Source organism: Asterias amurensis, chromosome 7 (genome assembly GCF_032118995.1).
Source record: "Asterias amurensis chromosome 7, ASM3211899v1".
In the NCBI taxonomy this organism is placed as follows: Eukaryota; Metazoa; Echinodermata; class Asteroidea; order Forcipulatida; family Asteriidae; genus Asterias; species Asterias amurensis.
In genome coordinates, this window is record NC_092654.1 from 833122 (window position 1) to 856295 (window position 23174).

A 23174-nucleotide genomic window follows, 5' to 3' on the forward strand; every position below is an offset into this window, starting at 1 on the left:
GCCATCAGTTATAAATGCATTGTAACTGTAATAAAAACATATTTCTTAACAAAATTAAAATACTATGTACAAAATACATCAATTTATTATGTAAATATGCCATGAAATTAAAATATTTAACAATAGTCAATTTAATGTTTTCTCGCCGTTTCATAGCGCCCCTTTATTTAATGAACCCGACCATAAATTATTTTTATCAAGGTAAGACCATCACCTTTTTTCTCGATATATCGGTGCTAATCAATAAGCTAAAAATAATGTCTTTTAACTTGTTATATGATCTGTACAGGTTAGTAATTGAAAAATGAAACAACTTGTATTATTTATATAAATAATTTTTATCAGAATTGTGGAAAACATTATAATTTTTGTCAAGACTTCTCCAAATCAATGTATTGGGACAGTTCGATTTGAAGTGTCAATACACACACTGCCCACTTTTTACAAAATGGTGGCATCTTAGTGCACGGAATACGGAAGGGATCCCGCTTCTGTGGTGTGGTGTTTTTTTCAAGCAAAACCCATAGTATTTTATTTCTTCCAATCCCGAAATTATAGTTTTTAGATACATCGTGTCTTGTTTTGGAAAGGTTGGGGATAAGTGCTTTTTGTGTTACAGAGGAGTCTTGTGAAAAGGTAAGCACATATATTTTTGACAATCGTGATTCATACAACAGTCACACACAACATTGCCGTGCGTGAAATTCCCCGTGCGTTTGTATGGGGCATTCGAGTGCGCCTTATTACAGCAAAAATAGCAGGGCGAGGAAATATTATTATTTAACAATAACAATTATTTTGTTTTTGCCAATGTTTTGAGCTTGAAAAAATGCAGCTTAGTAAATGGTTTAATAGTGTGTTGTTTAGTTTCTTAATAAAAACAGGTAACTTTGTTGGTTGTGGATTGTTGTTTAAAAAAAAAAAATTGTCAACAACAATGAGCCAAACATCATACAATTAAAACAATGCCAAAACAATAACAACTTGGCAACAACATTTATTTATTAACTTTGTAAACTTTAACTTTGTAGACCTATTCTTTCTTAGCATGCTTAGTTATGGAGAAAGTGGAAAGCAGTGTTTTAAGAATAAATTGATTTTTTAGGACCTCTTTAATTTATAAATTACTTTCGTCTTTGCCATCAATCAATACCAAAAATATTCAAGTAATCTTCTCTGACTGATTTTAGACCGAATTTGACTTTAATTTTTTTTTTATGGGCCGTTGACTTACATTTGTATACAGACTTTACATGTGTAGTTTGACTTCAGGAAGTGGAAAATAAATGAGGTGACTTAACTTTCAAAAACTCACAAGTCTCAAGACTTGACCTCGTAAATGACAGTCAGACTTTACTTCAGAGTTAACTTGAGACTTGCTCTATAGAAGGCGCCATTGTTATTATTATTATTATTATTATTATTATTATTATTATTATTATTATTATTATTATTATTATTATTATTATTATTATTATTATTATTATTATTATTATTATTATTATTATTATTATTATTATTATTATTATTATTATTATTATTATTATTATTATTATTATTATTATTATTATTATTATTATTATTATTATTATTATTATTATTATTATTATTATTATTATTATTATTATTATTATTATTATTATTATTATTATTATTATTATTATTATTATTATTATTATTATTATTATTATTATTATTATTATTATTATTATTATTATTATTATTATTATTATTATTATTATTATTATTATTATTATTATTATTATTATTATTATTATTATTATTATTATTATTATTATTATTATTATTATTATTATTATTATTATTATTATTATTATTATTATTATTATTATTATTATTATTATTATTATTATTATTATTATTATTATTATTATTATTATTATTATTATTATTATTATTATTATTATTATTATTATTATTATTATTATTATTATTATTATTATTATTATTATTATTATTATTATTATTATTATTATTATTATTATTATTATTATTATTATTATTATTATTATTATTATTATTATTATTATTATTATTATTATTATTATTATTATTATTATTATTATTATTATTATTATTATTATTATTATTATTATTATTATTATTATTATTATTATTATTATTATTATTATTATTATTATTATTATTATTATTATTATTATTATTATTATTATTATTATTATTATTATTATTATTATTATTATTATTATTATTATTATTATTATTATTATTATTATTATTATTATTATTATTATTATTATTATTATTATTATTATTATTATTATTATTATTATTATTATTATTATTATTATTATTATTATTATTATTATTATTATTATTATTATTATTATTATTATTATTATTATTATTATTATTATTATTATTATTATTATTATTATTATTATTATTATTATTATTATTATTATTATTATTATTATTATTATTATTATTATTATTATTATTATTATTATTATTATTATTATTATTATTATTATTATTATTATTATTATTATTATTATTATTATTATTATTATTATTATTATTATTATTATTATTATTATTATTATTATTATTATTATTATTATTATTATTATTATTATTATTATTATTATTATTATTATTATTATTATTATTATTATTATTATTATTATTATTATTATTATTATTATTATTATTATTATTATTATTATTATTATTATTATTATTATTATTATTATTATTATTATTATTATTATTATTATTATTATTATTATTATTATTATTATTATTATTATTATTATTATTATTATTATTATTATTATTATTATTATTATTATTATTATTATTATTATTATTATTATTATTATTATTATTATTATTATTATTATTATTATTATTATTATTATTATTATTATTATTATTATTATTATTATTATTATTATTATTATTATTATTATTATTATTATTATTATTATTATTATTATTATTATTATTATTATTATTATTATTATTATTATTATTATTATTATTATTATTATTATTATTATTATTATTATTATTATTATTATTATTATTATTATTATTATTATTATTATTATTATTATTATTATTATTATTATTATTATTATTATTATTATTATTATTATTATTATTATTATTATTATTATTATTATTATTATTATTATTATTATTATTATTATTATTATTATTATTATTATTATTATTATTATTATTATTATTATTATTATTATTATTATTATTATTATTATTATTATTATTATTATTATTATTATTATTATTATTATTATTATTATTATTATTATTATTATTATTATTATTATTATTATTATTATTATTATTATTATTATTATTATTATTATTATTATTATTATTATTATTATTATTATTATTATTATTATTATTATTATTATTATTATTATTATTATTATTATTATTATTATTATTATTATTATTATTATTATTATTATTATTATTATTATTATTATTATTATTATTATTATTATTATTATTATTATTATTATTATTATTATTATTATTATTATTATTATTATTATTATTATTATTATTATTATTATTATTATTATTATTATTATTATTATTATTATTATTATTATTATTATTATTATTATTATTATTATTATTATTATTATTATTATTATTATTATTATTATTATTATTATTATTATTATTATTATTATTATTATTATTATTATTATTATTATTATTATTATTATTATTATTATTATTATTATTATTATTATTATTATTATTATTATTATTATTATTATTATTATTATTATTATTATTATTATTATTATTATTATTATTATTATTATTATTATTATTATTATTATTATTATTATTATTATTATTATTATTATTATTATTATTATTATTATTATTATTATTATTATTATTATTATTATTATTATTATTATTATTATTATTATTATTATTATTATTATTATTATTGAAGGAAAATTTCTCTGAAAATGTGAAACAAAAAGGTAATTTGGACCATGTGTACCTTGCTGTAATTTTGCTTCTTACTGAGTTGTGATGTTAGGATGTCATGCAGTTTAAAACATTTGTTGGCTCTACTACTTAACCCTCTTGTGTACAACATCAGGCCTTTGACTTTATGAAGGAGCGAAGTGATTTCCTTCAGTTGAGGTAACTGTAACCAGTCACAACAATGAATGTTGACTTTATATTGGAATACTTCAAGGTACAGTGTGTAGGGCTGAAGGGCCAAGATCTGCCCGGGTTCTGGAGAAATGTTGTCTAGTATAATGCCAAGATGAAGTTCAAGACTTACAGGGATTTAAAGAAAAAAAAAGGTGTGCAGCATAAACAGGAAGTCATGACTACTTCTTATGCGTGCCTGCCTTACCTTTCCACTCCCAAGACCTGGATTTAAATTTAACCATGACTGTCAGTCTCCCATCTCTTCTTGAAGTAATTATAAATGTTGCTTATTCAGCTGATAAAAAGCACAAGTCAAAAACGTTGTGTCACAGAACTGGTGGAGAAAAACTTACATCTTAAAAGCCAGTTAATAATAATATTATAATCAAGGAAGCCTTGTACAAGAAGTTTAGTACAGTAACCCATAAATGGGCAAGTTGGATTTGAAAAATGACTTGCTTGAGTCACAAGTGACCAGTTAAGTTTGAATTCTTCAGACTACAGACAGTTGCTAAAATGTATGCCCATAGTTTCGGGGCCAAGAAAACCAACAATTGCCTTATCATGTCTTTTGATATACGCCTGAAGTACTTAAATTTGACATTGACCGTAATGACCCAAAAGCACCAGCCACAAGTATAAGTAGAAGACTTCAACAATTTGTCCCCTTCTTATTCCATGAAGTGTCTTGAAACTAATTGCTGCAGAGGAAACAGGCCGTTGGACATGGCTTGTTGGTGTGGTTTCTATCAGGTATCAAGTTGACACTAATGTGTAATATTAACCATGTACAAGTGCTTACAAGTTACACAGTGCTAGACCCAGATTTGTAATCGTTTTTGTTCTAGTATCAAATGAGTAACCACAAGGGAAACTGGCTGTTCAAATTTTAATTCATTTTGGGTTGAACAAAGACAAATTTACTAGAGCGAGTCTTGATGTATTTTCATTGTTTTAGACAAATCATTTTAAGAAACTACACTTTTCCCCTAAGAAATTGTGTTGGCAATCGCGAGTAGGAAAACAACAAACCCACGAGCCCAAATAGCTAACAAAAACACAATCTTGGATTGGATATTGGGCAAGAAGTATTTTTCAGTATTATAGGCCTAACATTACTGTACAAAAATCAAAATCAAATTTGCCGTTGTTGCTAAAACTGATTTAAATCAAATAAAAGCCTAGTCCTATAATCATGGCTTTGTCTTGAAGTCAATTTGAAAGTGTGCACTGTGCATGCACAATTGCACATGTAATTTGTTCAGCCTTGAATCTGGATAGTTACTTGTTATTGTGCAGAAGTTTTCTATGATTGTTGTGACGAGCTGGCTCTAGATGGAGCCGTTAGCACTCAGACATGTTGGACTACATGTTATAGCACAATAACATATGGCATAACTAGGCGTAGGCCAATTTTTTTGTTATTTGTAGGTGGTACAATTACTAAAGTGGTATTTACTGATTTGACAAAATAATTCCCCTTTCAAAAGATTGTGGGAGGTGTTTTATTGGTATACATTGTATTCACTCAGTCTACCAGTTAGTGCCTGCCCATGCAAAAAGGATGACTACACTATGTATTGTAGAACACTTTGGTGCCTTTTGCATTGGGTGCTATGGTAAAAGTTTTTATACTGTGTTATACAAAATGGTGAAACGGAAATCAGCTGGTTAATGTCAATGAAATGTGTTTTGCAATGAAAGCATATATATACATTATGATATACAAATTATTGCTAAAACATAGGATTCAAACTGTCTCTAGCTACTTGGCAAGCTTGGTGGTCTAGTGGTTAGACATAGATCCTGCTCTAGAATGGCAAAGTTGGTTCAAATTCCACCGTAGTAAAATCCTACGGATTCTTTTCATAGGACTCGGGAAGGCACTGAGCATACATTGCCTAGTTTAAATTGATAATGGGTTCGTGCTAAACAAGAAAGTTAAATTGGATTGAAATATAGTTTTTGTAAAGATTATAGAAATTCAGGTCACATCGTCTAACAAATATTGAATATTGATGGATATCATTAAAGTAACAGTTGGTCTTTTATAGAGATTTCCTATGAAGTTTGTGTCTGATTATCACAAAAACTACTGTTACAATGTCTTTTAAGGTGTAATGTACATATTGTTCAGACTGGTAAACAACGTACACACTGTGCTGTCCATACATGTGTGTGTAGTGTACACTCATGTACGTCAACTAAGGATCCCTAGTGTACATTGTCAATATTAATTAGTTTTATACTTAATACTTTGTGTTACTTACATGTGTACTGTACATCCAAGCTTAAATTACACTACATTATGTACGCTTGAATGAGCAGGAAACTGGTGTTGAAAACGTACATAATGTGATCACTGTACATGTACACTGTACATGTACACAAACCTTTAATATTTTATTATTTTACTGGAACAAAAAATTATAATGAAAATGGTTTGCAAAATGGATGCAATGTAACTTGCCATGTAAATTACTAAACACAGAGAAAGATAAACGGATTGATACTTGACTTGATATGTTTTCAAGCACAATATGCACAGTAAGTGTCGTGTACTGTACACTGTGTAATCTGTCCTTGCTCTATGATGAAATTGAACAGTAGGTCTCAGCTGTCTGAGTTTACATGTACTTGTAATGTAACGCTCTTGGGGATGTTTTGTTTTGTTTAGTGTTACACTAATTTGTAGGTTTGGAACAGTGCCATGGAGTTCATGTTCTGCCTTTTTTAATACATGTTTTTTTTTATAGCCTGGTTCAAATGAGCCATTGGCCTCAATATTTTTATCAGAACATTTTGTCACAGTACAAACCACAAGAGGGATGTTGAATTATTGTGTCACTTTACAAATTTGTGTGATACTTTTAGGAAAGCAGATGCTATTCCATGTCGTAATTTCTTCAAGCTGCTTAAGATGGAATTTTGCTAAGGACTGAAAAGTCCTGCTCGGCAGAAACACATTTATCGCCCCAGTTGTGGGTAACTTACTCCATGTTACTTATTGCTCAGCAAAAAAATTTCTTTATTGAGAGGCTGTAATAATTTGTGCTCAACTTTCAAAATACTGCTTGGGAAATACAATAATATCTAACGTTTTTGTTTTGACTTTTTCCTCCACAGAACCCTTGGGAATGATGAGATAGAAATGTCAACAACCATGACCACAAGAATTAGCAGTACCAGTGGTGGCGGGAATATTCCCAACATCAACATGGAGAAGAGAACCTCTGTCGCTCGGGATATGCACGTTGCGACAACACCAGGCGCCAAAGTGAGTAAATTGCGCCACCTTTTTGAAGCCCCAGCAGATGTTAAACCAGCCTACAGGCCAAGGGTAAATACTACAAATGGTGTGTCTACTAGACCTGAGCCAACGGTAACAACTGCAGGCACCACTACAACACAGCATTCCAGTAAACCCCGACCCGTAAGTCAGGAGCTAAACACCAATGTCTTCGAGCAACAGGAGTCAGATGAAGAGGTTATTGAGGATCCTGGTTCAGATAAGAAGATCAATCCAAAGATGCGATTCAAGAATGCTCGATTGCTATTTAATCCAAAGATGCGATTCAAGAATGCTCGATTGCTATTTGAAAGCCACCAGGCAACAAGTCCTCCGACTGCAAGGAAGAACACAACAAAGCAGCCACTCAGTCCACCAACCAGTCCTCACCTCAACAAGAAACGTTACAGCCGCAATACGTCTACTGACAGCACAGGCAGTTCTGTTGAAAATGAGTCGCCAAAGAGAACTCTTGCTGTGCGGCCATCTCCTGTGGAGGTATCCGAGAAGCCATCAAGACGAATTGATGCTAAGGTATCAGATAGTACTAGCATGCGTAACGCCAATCCTGTTACCAAAGTCATTCAGGATGCCCCTCAACAGCAGAGAGCATCAGAGAGGACCAAACCTTCACCCCCAACCTCACCAAAAATGAAGTCTCATGACCTGAATACAAAACCACAGGTTGGTGTAGAAAATGGAAGTTCCGAGAGATATATAGAAGATCGCAGAGAACCTGCATCAGAACCTGCGGCAGTTCGCCGAGCTCAGATGCGTTCTCGATCGCCAGAGTATGACATAAGACGAAGAAGCCTAGATGATCCCATGCCTTATATAGCTAGAGCACTAAGCCCAACGGACATCCACCATGTTCAGGCCCCCAAGACCAAGACACCTGTTTCTGCATCAGCTCTTATAGCCTTAAACCAACCAGAAATTAATTTACATGAAAAACTTGGTCTCGATCTAGAAGGTGGAGTATACCTTGAAGACAGAAAGTCCCCTGTCTCACCAACTTCTCCTACTGCAAAGAAGCCTGTGGTACTCCGTTCCTCTGGCTCCCCCCGTAAACTCAGGTCAGGAATTCGTCGTTATTCTAGAGAATATGAAGATGAAGACAGTGAAGAGATGTCATCGGAGTATAGCACCCAAGCCTCTGCCTCTGACACCACCGTGGAAGAGCGTGAGATCACCATATCAGCTTCTCAAGTCGAGGAGACCAAAGCGAGCCCAGCATGGGATTCGAGCATTGCGTCTCCTCAGACTGGCTCTCCTCGTCGAGGCCTCTCTTCGGGGGAATCTCAGGATGAGATCAGCCACCAGACTGACACTGATGCAAACTCAGATGCTTCTTCAACATTCCTTTCGACAAGGGCAGTCAAGGAGCCAAGCCTTACCTCGTCAAGCTATGCAACAACAGAGCAGAGCCCAACAGACCAAAGCATTATTGGCCAAATCGGTGGCGGCAACCTGGATAAGATGGAGATGGCGATGCGGACCAAAGAAACAGTGATTACAAATGATGAGGAGGATGAGGACAGCGAGGATCTGGATCAAACGGAGGAAGACATGAATACAGATGCTCTTGAGCTACAGTTGAGCCTTGAGGCACAGGAAATATTGAATCGGAAACCGAAGCATACTTTCATTGGGATCATGGAATCGTCTTTGGAAGATGACCTTGACAGTCCAACAGAGCCCGAGGAGAAGGTTGATGAACAGGCTGCACAGGTAAGAACCTTCATCTATTTTTAGAAATAGATTCTTCAAATGCAATATCTGTTTTTGTCCCTAGGTAAACACCGTGCAGTCTTCTCCCTTAACAGTGGTCCAGTGGCCAAATGCTACATGTAGTTAACACACCCAAGAACCATTCCCTACAAGTGGTTCATCTGGTAGTTCAGTGTTGAAAAGCATTCCTATTTAATTTGACATACGGACTTGGGCACTGGGGTTGATTTCACAAAGATAGTCCTAACTTAACTTAGGGCTAGTTCTAGGAGTTACTAAAAGCAAGTCTCTTAAAAAGGGCAAACCCTGTAATGTTTAGTAGGAGATAATACATTTCTTTATAGAAAAATCATGACCGACAGAAAGGCATGTCCTTAGTGAGGGTTTTAACTAAGCTTGGGCGATATTGATATATCGCCGACAATATATCGCGATATTCGATATAATCGCGATTAACTAAATTTGGCATCATCAGTCTTACAACTCCCAGTGAAAGTTGTAGAAGAGACAGTCATAGTATAACAGAGGTGTTCTAATGACCTATTCTTCTGGTTTTACTCCAAACCTAAGGGGTGCAAGATGTCTCAGCTAAGAAATACATCGCGATTTTGCAATATTTAATCGATATCGCGATTATCGTGATATATCGCGATATATTGATATTTCGATTAAAACCAAATCGATCCGATATCGAAATCATTTCCAAATTAGTATCGCAATATTCGATAATATCGTTATATCGCCCAAGCTTAGTTTTAACCAAAGTTTTGAAAACTTAGAACTACAGTGAGTTGTTGTCGTTCACCTGAAAATTAAATAATTCCGAGTGTGCATTTTTTGTTTGTTTCTGCTGGGCTACACTGCCAATCTGATTATAGATGCTTTGCATGGGGCCAAACATACCACACTAATCAGAGTTTATGGTTGGGGTGTTGAGTTACTGTTCAGGAAAAAACAGTGCACTGCAATACCTTCATATTATCTCAGATGTAGTAATGCAATATTACAAAGTTATGTCATTCATCAGTTTGAAATGGACAATGTATTTTCCTCAACGTTTTTTTTAATGGCTTGATTTTTCCTGAGGTTGAATCTTCAGCAATGATAATGCCTGATTTTTGTTTCATTATTTGAGATTATTCCTTTTATCGGGTTAGGGGTGGTGAGGTGAGACTTTTTCAGGGAACCATGTTGTACATATTACATAATCATCAACAATTTGTTGACAAGTAAATTATCACTTTTGCAACTTGCGCAAGGAGGTGAACCAATTAACATTATAACAATTTCCAAACTGATGATCTGTTACTGGTTCAGTCAGTGTACATGATTTGTAGTCCAACTATAACAGTCTATTTGCATGAATTACATAAATCCATACATTGTAAGTGAACAATCTCTAGTGTCTATTGTCAATCCATCCACTCGCCCATGCAATGCGAATACATAAAAATGACATCAAATGCAGTAATACACATTGACTCATTGGTCAAAGGCCAGACAGAGTTGTGAATCACGGTGTGTCTGAAAGTTAACACTTCGGGAATATTGACTCATAAATTTAATATCGAGAGCACACTGGGTTGGCGACTTGGCGTCGAGTGAGAGTGTTGATTGGCTTGCAACGATGAGGATTGATATTTAACTTGAACCGAAAGTCGCAATCTGGGCCGTGTTTTATTAAAAAATAAAATAAGAAATAGGGCTCCTTAGTTTCATTAACAGGCAGTTAAGTGCAATATTGTGTCCCTAAAACAAACACACATCATGTGTCGTTCGACGTTCAATTTAAGTGAAGTGTTTGCTCTAAGACGAATGCAAAGTTCCTTTAAAAAACAGAGTTAAGGTATATCAATAACAAAACGAACAAAGAAATGTGTCATTGTGTTTGCATACTACACATAATATGTGCTTGTGTTTGCATACTACACATAATATGTGCATTATGTTGGTGGCATCTCGAGCATGCTGTATTACTTGTTCTGTAAATTTTGATCAAATTACGAGGAACATGTGTGTGGTGTGGTCGAGATAACGGACAAGATATGGATGCTAGTAGCATGATGGTATTCATACATGTACAAGTACAATTACATTACAATTGTACAGCTGGGGAAATGTGTATTAAATGAACTTCATTCATGTTTTATTGTACATTTACCATCATGACTGGCAAAAGTTAGTTCCATTCATCATGGTTCAGTTGTATTAATACATTCAAATGTACAATTCAGTCATCAGTCACAGTACATCATTGTACATGCATTTTGCAACCATAGTGCACAGCGAAGCAATTAGCCATGTTGGCTTGTAGTCATGTGAATAGCGTAATCAGATTACGTGGCCATAATAATGCATCATCTTTATTGATTAGACTAAGCTTTAGAGTACCAGTTGTTTTGCAGGTCTGTGAAATTAAAGTGCACATTGTAGGTCAAATACTATAAATGAAACAATGGGTGCTATCCATAAATGGATTTATTTTTTAAATGGAAGAAGAGGGTAGTTTTTATGAACAAATAGAAAAACCTTGCACAGTCTTACGCATAATATTGCATCAGTCAGCATGGTCAGAAGCTATGGTTGATAATGGAAATCAGGGGTAAGCAGTCTTCAATCCCCCTTCTAAAAATCACAGCTGCCAGTTGTGAATAGATGGCGGCTCAAAATTGGTTGCCTTCCATTACCCAAGATAATGCCAAGCTTCTATCAAACAAAACATTGGATCAGGGTCCATTAAGAAACCCAGTGTTGGATTTCAACTACAACCAGGTACTTTGGCATCTGAACTCAAAGGAAAGCAAAATTAATTGTGAGAGAAAAGCCAAGAAGCTAAATAAGTATGAGGGGAAAAAAGGGTTGTGCATTAGTTACATATAGCCTAAAAACAATTCACAATATTATGTACAATTTTTGTTTGTTCAATATGCCTTATGAACACCAGGTTGCCACAAATCGTGTTTATGTTGTCTGGTTCCCTGTGTTATAAAGGCAATAACTAACACTGATTCCCTCATACAAAAAATGGGTTTGATTATGTTGGACCTTCATGCCTTGCTTTTGTAAGATGGTTTTATTGTAGCAAACTGTGTATCCATAACCACTAGACCACGGACCACAGTCCAGTAATTTTACCATTTTTTTGGCCAGTAAAATCACAACTGATGTCCTGCATTGTAGTGTTTTCCAAAAGCTCACTAAGTAGGGTGGTAATTCTAGCATTTGGCCAGTAACATCGAATCTGTACAGATCTTGAATTTTTTTCAAATACAGCTTCAAGACATTTTCTACTATTATGGGTACTTTTACAAATATTTCTGGTCCGGTACAGCTTACAAGATATGATGTTAAGTGGAGATTATTGAAATTTTTGTCCAAAGCATATGGATGGTTAGGAGAGAGAAAAAAATGCTCTGAAGGTTTTCCCCTGCACTGTTTCCTTTGTTTTTGAAACAATGAAAGGGCACAATCAAAGTACAATGACTGAAAGGCTGAGTGATTGCCATTTTCATTGTGAACATCTCTTTGCTGGTTTCAGTCATAAAGGAAGTTTGCAACATTCCTCAGTGGCTCATTGCTCAACTGACAACAAAACATAATATACCCAGGAGGTATTCCCCACTTTGAAGAATTATTAAAAAATATTTGACATTCTTGATGGATTTCTCATCGTGGTTTGTTGCTGGTTTATTGTTTCTTGGTGGTCGTAAAATTCAGCGCAGCAGCCCCTTGTAGCCACGATATTTATGGAAAGAAAAATTATGTTAAATTTTGCAGAGGTAACTTTTTTTGCGAAATTGATGCCACTGGTATTACTGCTCTGTAGTATTAGAGAAATACACTGGGTCGGAACAAAGGGGTGTGGGCAGATATTGGGGGTGGCGGCTGGGGAACATAGAAGGGTAATATTAAAGCTGTACAATATCAAGAGTGTGAAGAAAGACAGAAATGTGTAAGGCTTTTACATAGTAATTCTGTGAAAAATCTTCGTTAGGCTGATATCATATAATGTAAATATGTTAATTTTTACTTTATGGTTTTACAGTGTACCGTGCAACCTGTGTAGTTTTTTTGTGTTCTTTAGAAACGACAGTTCCTGGTGGTTTTACATACCTTTACAAAGAATTGCATTCCAAGTTATTCCTAACCTCAATCTTTGACCCATCCATTGACTGTCATTTCATTCTTAGAATCTTCTTTTCATTTGGTGAAATGGAGATTAAGTTGCTTTGTTATCAGTCAGTCGTAACCAAGGTCATAAAAATCAGGGAGTATTGGGTACAGTAGTTGGGTCATGTCTGTTGCTGTTTACATCAACATGTACATTGGACCTTCCTCATGATTCGATGTCACTACATGTATCTGTGACATTACATTCATGTAATTTACACCCCCTCCAATAATTATGACCGTTTCAAAGCATTTTTTGTTCTAGATGGAGTGTGTACAAAAACAATCCGGTGCATGTTGTACAATGTACACATATAATAATGTAATTATTTGTAGTAGGGCCTAATAATATTCACAAGATATTGTACAGTGTGTCTGCATTGAGGCATGAAGAATATTGAGGCAAGGCATTCTAGTGTTGATATACTGAACCTTGTATGGTATACAGTATGGTAATATACAGTTGAAAGTGTCAAGTGCATGAAACTGTTTTACCAACTTGCTACGTGTGACTTGATTTGTGACTTGAGTGAAAACTGTAAACAGTTGAGTCAGGCTGTTTGTTTTGGAGAAGTGGATGCCTGTTAAGGTGTCATGTAGCCTACATGGTCACTGTATAAATTGGTGCAGGCCTACAGTACATGTATATTATTATTTACTGTGTATCATGGTACCCCTACAATTAGACTATTATTAGTTTGATTGCATTACTTTATTGCATTACTTTATTGCATGTCAAACATTACCTGGATCAGGCTGTAGAAACTATTCTAAGAACTTTTTTTCAATTCAGCTTGCTTCAGTAAAACTTGCAAAGTGTTCAATATGTACCAGAATTTTGGAAATAGGTCACTCTGTTTACCAAGACGCAGAATTTTGGAAATAGGTCACTCTGTTTACCAAGACGCAGATTGCCCAAAACTCCCTTCTACATTATGTGTACCTTGTATGAGGCTACATCTACGCCCTTCCAAATCCCTGTCCCCACCCCCACATGTTCCTCCTCCCCCGCTGTCCTTATTGAAGAAATGATTCTGGCTTCACTCCACTGCCAGTGACTCATCAGTAATCACGCTAATCAGGGACAGTCTTAATTTAAAGGGAAAGTACAATAATTGTTCATTACATTGCTAAGTTAGATAGCCAAATTAACAAGAAGGTACGCACTGGTACAATGTGCATCTTAATTGAAAGATCATCTTATCATATGAGGCTAAGTTAAACTTTAGTTAAACTTTAGACCTTCATAATTTAGCTACATACCCTGCCTGTATTCCCCCCCCCCCCTTTTTCCAACTTAAGGGTTAGTTGACAATTTAGATAACATTAATCAAGTTCAGAGGAATGGTACAACATTGGTCACGACATGGTTCAAAGTTGATTTAATTATTTTTTAAAGGTTACCTGTTGCTACATCCCTAGTTTACTAAATGTAGAGAGGATGAACTACCTCCTGTCCAACTCAACCCCCAAACCCACGCTGCAATATCAACCTATCAGATGCATGTACCATGTAATGAACTTTCTTTCATGTTTCAAATGAAATAAACCAATGATAAAAATGTACATCATAGGCTGAGATACATTGTAGGTAGGGTATTTTTAATATATTTTTGTATTTTTATTTTTATAAATGTAGTGTACACAATAGTAACATCTTTAATGTTATGGTGATGAAACTTTGCCATTTAAAAATTTCTCTAAGCGTGCCAATTTCTAGTCTTAAAGTTCTTGCATTCACATTCTGACCAGTGTAGGGCCGAGTAATGTGGGTCCTACACTTTTATTTCTCTGCTTGTCGGATCTTTGTACGGGCCTCCATAACTCTCTGAGACGAACTCTGGGCGTTACATTATACGACCGCGCTCAACGATTATCAAATAAGAGCAGACACTCAGGAATCCACTGATAAGATTGTTTGTTTTCCTGTGAGGTCGTCAGGCATAGGAGAAGAATTTGTTTATAATAGATTATGATAAAATGTCAAAACATTATATGAGGCAGATTCCCACATATGGCCAAGCATTCTTGTACATCCCAGGGCCTTCGTACCTGTGTTCAGTCGCCATGGAAAATAGTAATGTGTGCATACGTGTACAATAATGTCTGTAATGTACTTGAATGTCTGTTGTACATGGCCCAGGTTTCACTTCTGTTTCAATTTGAGGCCTGTTGACTAATCAATTAAGGAGAGCCTGTACTTGGGTTTCCCCACCATTACTGGAACACAAATACGCCCAATGTTCACTCTCTGTATTTAAACGCATCACAGGCAAACTCAACGAATGAAGATAATGCATGTACATGTATTGGCAACTTGACATTAAAGCCTGCGCGCCACTCGTACGTGAACGTAAAAGTGTCTTTGGCGGTTCAGAATGATGAAATTGACCGAAAATGGATTGGTTTACAACAGGCCTTGCACCTTGTTCTTGAAGGGGCGGCAATTTTCCTCTGATAAGGGGCACGCTGTGAGGAAAATGTAAATTTGTATTGGAAACTTTGCAGAGGGCAGCACAGCAAAGCACAGGGCACTATAGCAACTGCAATTGTTTTAGGTTTTTTCGAGGCCTGTATAAAATTTAAAATCAGTTGAAATCTTGTGTACAAAATTCAGTTAAGAATGCAAATGAGTTAAATTAGACCATGGTCAGACTACTGCCCTTTCTCTCATTCATTGCCTAACTCTCAGACTTCTCTACATTTATAACAAAGCACTTCAGCACTCATTTGACTCCCCCAATGTCCCACAGCAGTCTAGGGCCATTGCCAGGTCCTGGACATTACTGCTTGATAATTACCCTGCTTGGGACCATCTCCTTTGGGGGTATTGCACCAAAAGGGGCAGGAGGAGGAGTTCTATAGGATTCTGGCTGCCACTGGAGGCTGATGGCGTTTTGTATGATGAACGCCTTAGGGTGGATTGGTTGTTCAGTAAGATTGAGTTTCAATAATTTCTACTGCCCCCCTCCTCTCTGCTTCACACTTCGGTGCCGTGAACCTCATTTTAAAAAGGTCATTGTTGCAATCAGGCAACTTATCAAATTGTGGCTCGTGGCCATTCGCCGTGCACAGTATGTGCCTCGTTTAAGAATTGTTCAGGGGCTTCTTTGTGCAGAAAAATATATTCTCAGCTCCATGTTTTAGCACGAAATGTTTGGCACTGCATATTGTATGTAATGTTTATTAGGGTGGTACGAACTAATAAAAAAGGACAACGACCAACAAAATCAATTTTGTTGTTGTGTACAATATTTGTGGCGATATTCCTTTTGACATTTTTATGTTTATTGTCGCGGACGATAAAACGATGACCAACAAGATCCATAATTTATGTATTGTTTAATAACCAATTTCGTCAGAAAAACTTAACACCAACATTCAAACAATTTCAGAAACTTTGTCACTTTAAAGCACTATTCATGAATTTTTGCTAAATAAAATTGTCAACAATCGTATGTTGCCATCTGCATTTGTTTTTTCTTTCATAGAGCTTTGTACACTTTCTGTAGGCATAATGTACGTACGAACTCATTCATGTACATATAACACAATCATTATTAGCAGTCTAGGCACAAAACCCCATTGTCCCCATTAAAATTCCAGGGTTTTGGGTGACCCCCAAACTATGGTCCCCTGTCCTATTGAGAGTTTGATTGGCAACTGACTTGAGCTTAAAACCTTTCCCTCAGGATCACTCCAGCCAATGAATACAAAGTCGCTCAAGCAAAAACATTGCAATGGCCTTCTGTACTTCTATCTCAATCGAAGTTAACCTGTTGTGGAGCATTTGCACCAGTTTACTTGCATTCTGATTCTTATTACAGTATGTCAAGGTTTATGGAACGAAAGAGGAGTTTGTACAGGCGGTGTGAATGTGATCAGACCCACAGATACTCACTGACATACTTAATGCCCGTTTATTTAACTATTGTTGGACTGTAACTTCAGATAGATTTTGTAGGATTCAAAAGCTTTTCCCGCAATGTTACTGAAGACAGAAGTCATAAAAAAAAGTATGCCATAATAATCCACATTCATGAAAATAGTAATGATGTCATACAGTATGTAATACACCAGATGATGGACTGTACTTTTACCATGGAGGAATATGTAAGAAGAAGATTAAGGAGGCTACACACCTGCGCTGGCCTTTTTAGAGAAACATTGGGAAAGCTTTGTGGCGCAGAACACCCCATTTTGGGTTGGCGGGGGAATCTGGGTGACTTTTTGATACTTTTTGGGCAGCCCTATTTGCATACGTGCTTGATTATCTTCTTTTACATGTGGAAGTATTGTAAGAGATCAAAGTAGATGTTGCTATCTGAGATTGCAGAAATTTTGAAATGAACTTTTGTATTTCTTAGTACGCCTCCCTGCCTTACAATGTAGACTCGAGGGTTTTTGGTTACTCCTTATGATGATCTTTGCATCAGATTTATTCGAATGACCAGTTCACACCTTGGGCTGGCAGGCCAATCTGGTCATCTGTCAATGCCTTGTCCCTTGATGTTTAAGCTCTAATGAACTTGAAGATGTCAGGCTCAAGATATTCAGCTGCTCAGGTGCTGATGTGAAAAACACAATCTTTAAGATCTCAGGAGCTTTGTATGATAACAATACTTTGGATCAAACAAAACATGCTGTTGGATTTTGATTTTTGATGAGTTGGGGTGGTTAGGATTTAGTCGTCAATCAAACAAGATTAAATCAAAACATAGGCCAACAACTGTTGGATTTTGTTGGGTTGGAGACGGTCTGGGTTCTACATGTAAAGCATGGTTCATACTTCCTGTGAAAGCGAAGGATAAGCGAATTTGGCGTGAATTTCACATCACAACTATCCTCTCGCAGTGATATTCGCAAGTGTGTTGAGCAGAGCTGAACTGCTACGAATATTTGTTGCGAATTTTGTGACATCAACATTAGCTTTGCATTCGCAGGAAGTATGAACCGGGCTTTATGATTGAAATACAGTTAACACATGAATCTTGTATGCATAGATGGCCATGAACATGTAAAGAGATTTTTCACCGAGAGAGTTGTATGCTAGATTGACCATTTTCAGGCTTTCGGAGTGGGATTTAATATCAATCAATATGAAATCAATTGTTTGAATGAGCAAAATTGAATTACGAGTGAGTTAGACCTTGACAATCATGTAGAAAATAAAAAACACTTAAGAAAAAAATCTTTTCGACTCTCTGTGCAGAAGCAAACGTGATGATGGAATTGGAAAGTCATGCTTCTCTACGAAAAACCGACTGTGCGTTTCACTGTCTATAGATTCTATGATTTGCAATAGTAACAAATAGTCATCAGACAGCATCAGCAAATGTCAATTAGTGTATGAGCAAGTCAGACTTGACAGGCTAAACAAGAGGAAATGAAAACTAAATGTTGATTTTTTTTTTTTAAAGCGTCTCGGATAGACGAAGGTACGGGAGTGAGGAAGCGTGTCTGTTTCAATGTCTGGTTTGGCGCGTCATGAAGAAGGGGAGGATCTAGCCATGCTCGAACGATATCCTGACAGGGGGGAGAATAGGGGGGGGGGGGAGAATAGGGGGGGGGGTGCCCTAAGAGATTTCTGGATATTTCAGTGGACCCTCTTCAAATTGATGCAGGCCTGATACTTCATTCTTGTAATTTGTTTCTTAGCAACTTGTTTCTTAGTAAGGTTTTCTAAATAAAGGGACTGAGATGTTTTGCTGGAAGGGGTGACCAGGGGCATGGAAACAACAATTGCCTCAGTTAACTCTGTGAATCTGTGCTTCTGTTGCCTCCATGCAGTATCAGATTGATTTTACTAAAACCATTCTACTTCCATACTCAAACCATCAAGTCTTCATGGAGCTCATCTTTAAACACAGGCTACGTATACAATCATTCAACCGTTTGTGTCACATTACTCTATGAAACTATTATGAAACATGCTGTTACTCATTTGCCTTGCCTTGCAATTGGATTAATTTATAGTTGTAAAACAAAACAAAACAAACCCAAAACATTTTTAGTGACATTCAGAGCAGTGAAGAAGACTTAAGGGAAACCCTGAGCATAGTCATTTTCATACAGTCATGAAATCTATAGAACTTGGTATAATATGTCTTAAAAAAACTAAAAGTGCCACAAAAATATGGGTACGTTCATGTAAAATGATAAAACCTTGAGACTACTACCAAAGATGCACTGAAGCATGGAGGACGGATGGAGTAGATCTTGCATAAATGAGCTGGATATCCCAGGAATATCCCATCTGGGATTGATGCTCTTGAGTTATTCATGAGATAGGGGTTGGCCACGTCATGATTGTGGTCATACATCATGTACAGTAGGCTGACTCACTGTGTTTCTTCTCCGTAGTGTATTATGTAGTCATGGAACGGTTTATTGTGAAACAGTTCTCAGATGTTGTGCATAATATTTAAAGTGTGCACCGAATATGTTATGAGATATGTAGATGTTTACAGAGTTAATAAGGATTGACATTTTGTAATATTATTTGTTGTGTGACTTGGGATGAGTAGTAAAGAACGGAGAAGTGTAACCACTAAGATTCTGTCCAAATCCAACTGATGTTTTGTTTGATTTTGTTGGACTGAGCTGTACACTGTAATGAAGATTTCAATTACGTGTTGAGTTATCATATGAGGAAGAATTTTGTAAAAGAGCGAAGAAGGGTCCTTTGTTTATACGTACATGTAGTAAACCACTAAAGGAGTTAGGATTTTTATCTACTTGTATATTATGTATTATAGTGCAATCTATCGAAAAAAATGAAACAGGATTGTGTTGTTATGATTTCCAGACTACTATAGAAAAAAACGAGTCAGAGTACATGTTTGCAACTTGGGTGGGATTCGAACCTGTGACCATACCATTTCTTCCTTTCAGAGCCTTACAACTTCAGCAGAGAAATTGATACTTTTATTGCCCTTGTTTCCCTTACATTTCAAAATCATCAGAGGGTATTGCGTCCTTTTAAGGAACAATCTAAGATTTCAAAAAGATACAAAGCATGGAAATATATTTTTTGATCTAAGAGTTTGAGTTTAAAAAAGACTGCACCAGTCACCACAGTCCAGAACCCATGGTTAGGAACACAACTTTCAACTCCTTAGAGAGTCTCTGAACCTTTTCCCCTCAGTTAGAAACTTGCCATATTCCTGCTGTTGGTTTCCTCCGTCTGTTCTTTGCGAGTTTCTAGACTTTCAAAAACCGGGATTTTGCTATCCCAAGGGAAACTTACTCTGCCCCGTTTCCCTCCTACATTTTCATTTCATTTTGTCATTCCTGCTCTTGGCCTACAACCTGGTGAGTCATATTTAGGGGCACAAGTTAAGTTTGGTTCATAATAAACAGTTCAGGTTGTTCATACATTGTAGTTCTTAAACAACTTAAAGTACTGAAGTACTTAAAGTGTTTAACAAAAATGTCAACAGTCTCAATCATCTTATCTGTGATGTAACCTTCTCGCTCCTCCCACACCCATCCCCATGATCCATCCCTCTTAGAAACAAAATCCAGTGAAACTATGTTTTGATTAATTGGGGACTGCTCATTCAACATCACAAGGGCCGTTTCATTTCTCTGCTTACCATGGAATTATGTGCTTACGTCCCATAGAATGAGTGTTCTTCTCAGAGCTCAGTAAGGGCAGAATTCCTTGATTTAAGCAGAGCCTCAATCAGTGTAGCTTCAGGCCTTGAACTTCACTCTTGAAGGGGCACAGCAATTTTCATCTGATATGGGGCACTTCTATGTGGAAAATGTAAGTTTGTATTTAAACTTGCAGAGGGCACCACAGCAAAAGCACAAGGCACTGCAGCAATTGCTGTGCATGCCATGGGTTATACCGAGACCTGTCACAGGTTTCGTCTATAATCTTTGATGGTCTGTTTTGAAATGTCAAGACGAGTGTTTTAGGGTTTGGATTAATTAGGTCATCATGAGTCCTGACAGATGAGGATGTGGCCTATCAATCAGGAAATCCCACCAGGGACTAACATTACCTTCACTTATCTGATCAAGCAGAAAATTAAAATGCAAAGACAAACCTTTGTTGTTTTGAGCATGAGGCAATTTGGGGCTGTGCGAGTGACATTGTGCCCCAGGACGTTATGCCCAGTATTTGTCCAATCTTTTGTTTGGGTTGTATGGTCTTGGAAGTATTTATTAGCTGTAAATTTTGTGATGTGCCAATGTGATGGTTGAGATGGTCGAGGCAGATGGGTTGAAGAATGAGTTATGCTTGCATTTCTAATTTGGTCATTGGTGATGCATTGAGAGCCAAGCCATGAAACTGGGGGTCAGACCTTGCATTGCAGGATCAAAGAGAGATCCTACATGTATGTCAGTGGGAATGCAAAAGGGATTAGGATCATATCCCTTAATCTGATCCACCTCTTGAGTAGGATCGAAGCAGGATCAAATCCTGCAAAGCGTGATATGATGGTTGGAACCCATGTGGGATTATGAATGATCCTGCGATGTGACATGTGATCTTTAGATTCAGTTTCGATCAGTGGTGAAATCAAACTCAAGTTGAACACAAAGCCAATACAGAGTACCGGTGATCCTGATGAAGAAAATAAGCTTCTAGATGTTTCGGAATTCCCACAGAACCTTTGTGACAAATCACAGTATGAGGATGGTGGTATTTATCAATGAGGTAACACTATGGAAATGGTACACTGTGCACCAGAACCGTTGTTTACACATTATGTTTGAAAACAATTTGGGGGGATAAATGACAGCTAAATTGGATGCAGTTGCAAAAAAAATGTTTTGGTTTGTAAACACAGCGCATAATAAAGTTTAATTTTCCTCGGATATAAAAGACAATCGTTGCTCCTGCCCTCCTTTTTATCTCTTTGCTCCCGCCCACTGGTTTATCTCTTTGCTCTCGCCTGCCTCACTTGACCTCTCTCATGACCTGAGTGTCCTCAAGATACCTCATCATTGAATCATTGTTTGTCAACAGAAGGCATTGAGTGACAGCTTCATTCAATTCTAATCTATCTAGGGCAGGAAAATAATAGGGGTTTGTGTTTCAGAGTTTGAAAGTACAGTAACCAGTGCAGTGCCCTAGTGTTTGTGTTGTTATGATGCTGGTGACCTATGTAGGGAATTGGTGCTATTTATACATGTCAGCTGGTATCTAGGGATTGTTCACCGATGAAATACAATGTATTGCACATAATACATGTGTACCTTTGTTGGGGTATGTTGTACGAGAGTAGTTTTTCAGATTGGTGCCATGTGGTTCGGATACTATATTAAATGTGCAAGTAACAAGGGAACAAGGTCCCCCTGAGTTTTAAATATTTTTATCTAGGACAAGTTCATGCTGTGAATGTTTTTCATTGAATTAGTGTAATTTTTTTAACTAAACCTTCCTAGGAACCTGTATACTTGAGGCTTAGGCCCATCTTTACTCTTTGCAGGTTTTGATTTGAAGATGGAATAACCTTTCACCACCTTCCCAAACCAGCTCTAGACAGAAATTCAAAATTCAAAAGATTTGAAACACAAAATAGATGGGTACATTATTGCATCTGAATCACAGGTGTGTGTAGTCACTATAGTGTGTCAGCATCCTGATAATTCCATCACCGTTTCCTGTCAACATAAAACCAACACCTGTGACCTTAGTGATCTATGTACACAAACGTAGCTTGTCATTGTTTTAAACCAAGTAGGCTAATCATTACCCTTTGTTCACTGTCAATACAGTTGTCTTGTCCCCTGGATGCATTAACAGTCATGAATGCTG

General features: G+C 34.0%; 1 protein-coding gene across 6 annotated transcripts in view; it reads left to right on the forward strand.

The window, feature by feature from the left end:
- Positions 1-220: 220 nt before the first annotated feature.
- The window catches only part of LOC139939373 (uncharacterized), a 179335-nt gene continuing 156381 nt past the window's right edge, over positions 221-23174 (forward strand). For 5 of the 6 annotated variants that reach the window (XM_071935197.1, XM_071935199.1, XM_071935198.1 and 2 more), the window contains exons 1-2: positions 221-289; positions 7336-9229. In XM_071935197.1, coding sequence (XP_071791298.1) covers positions 258-289; positions 7336-9229 — 1926 coding nt within the window. In that variant the 5' untranslated portion in view covers positions 221-257. Of the gene's footprint in view, positions 290-429; positions 637-7335; positions 9230-23174 lie in introns of those variants that run through there. The other variant, XM_071935200.1, reaches the window with a different exon arrangement.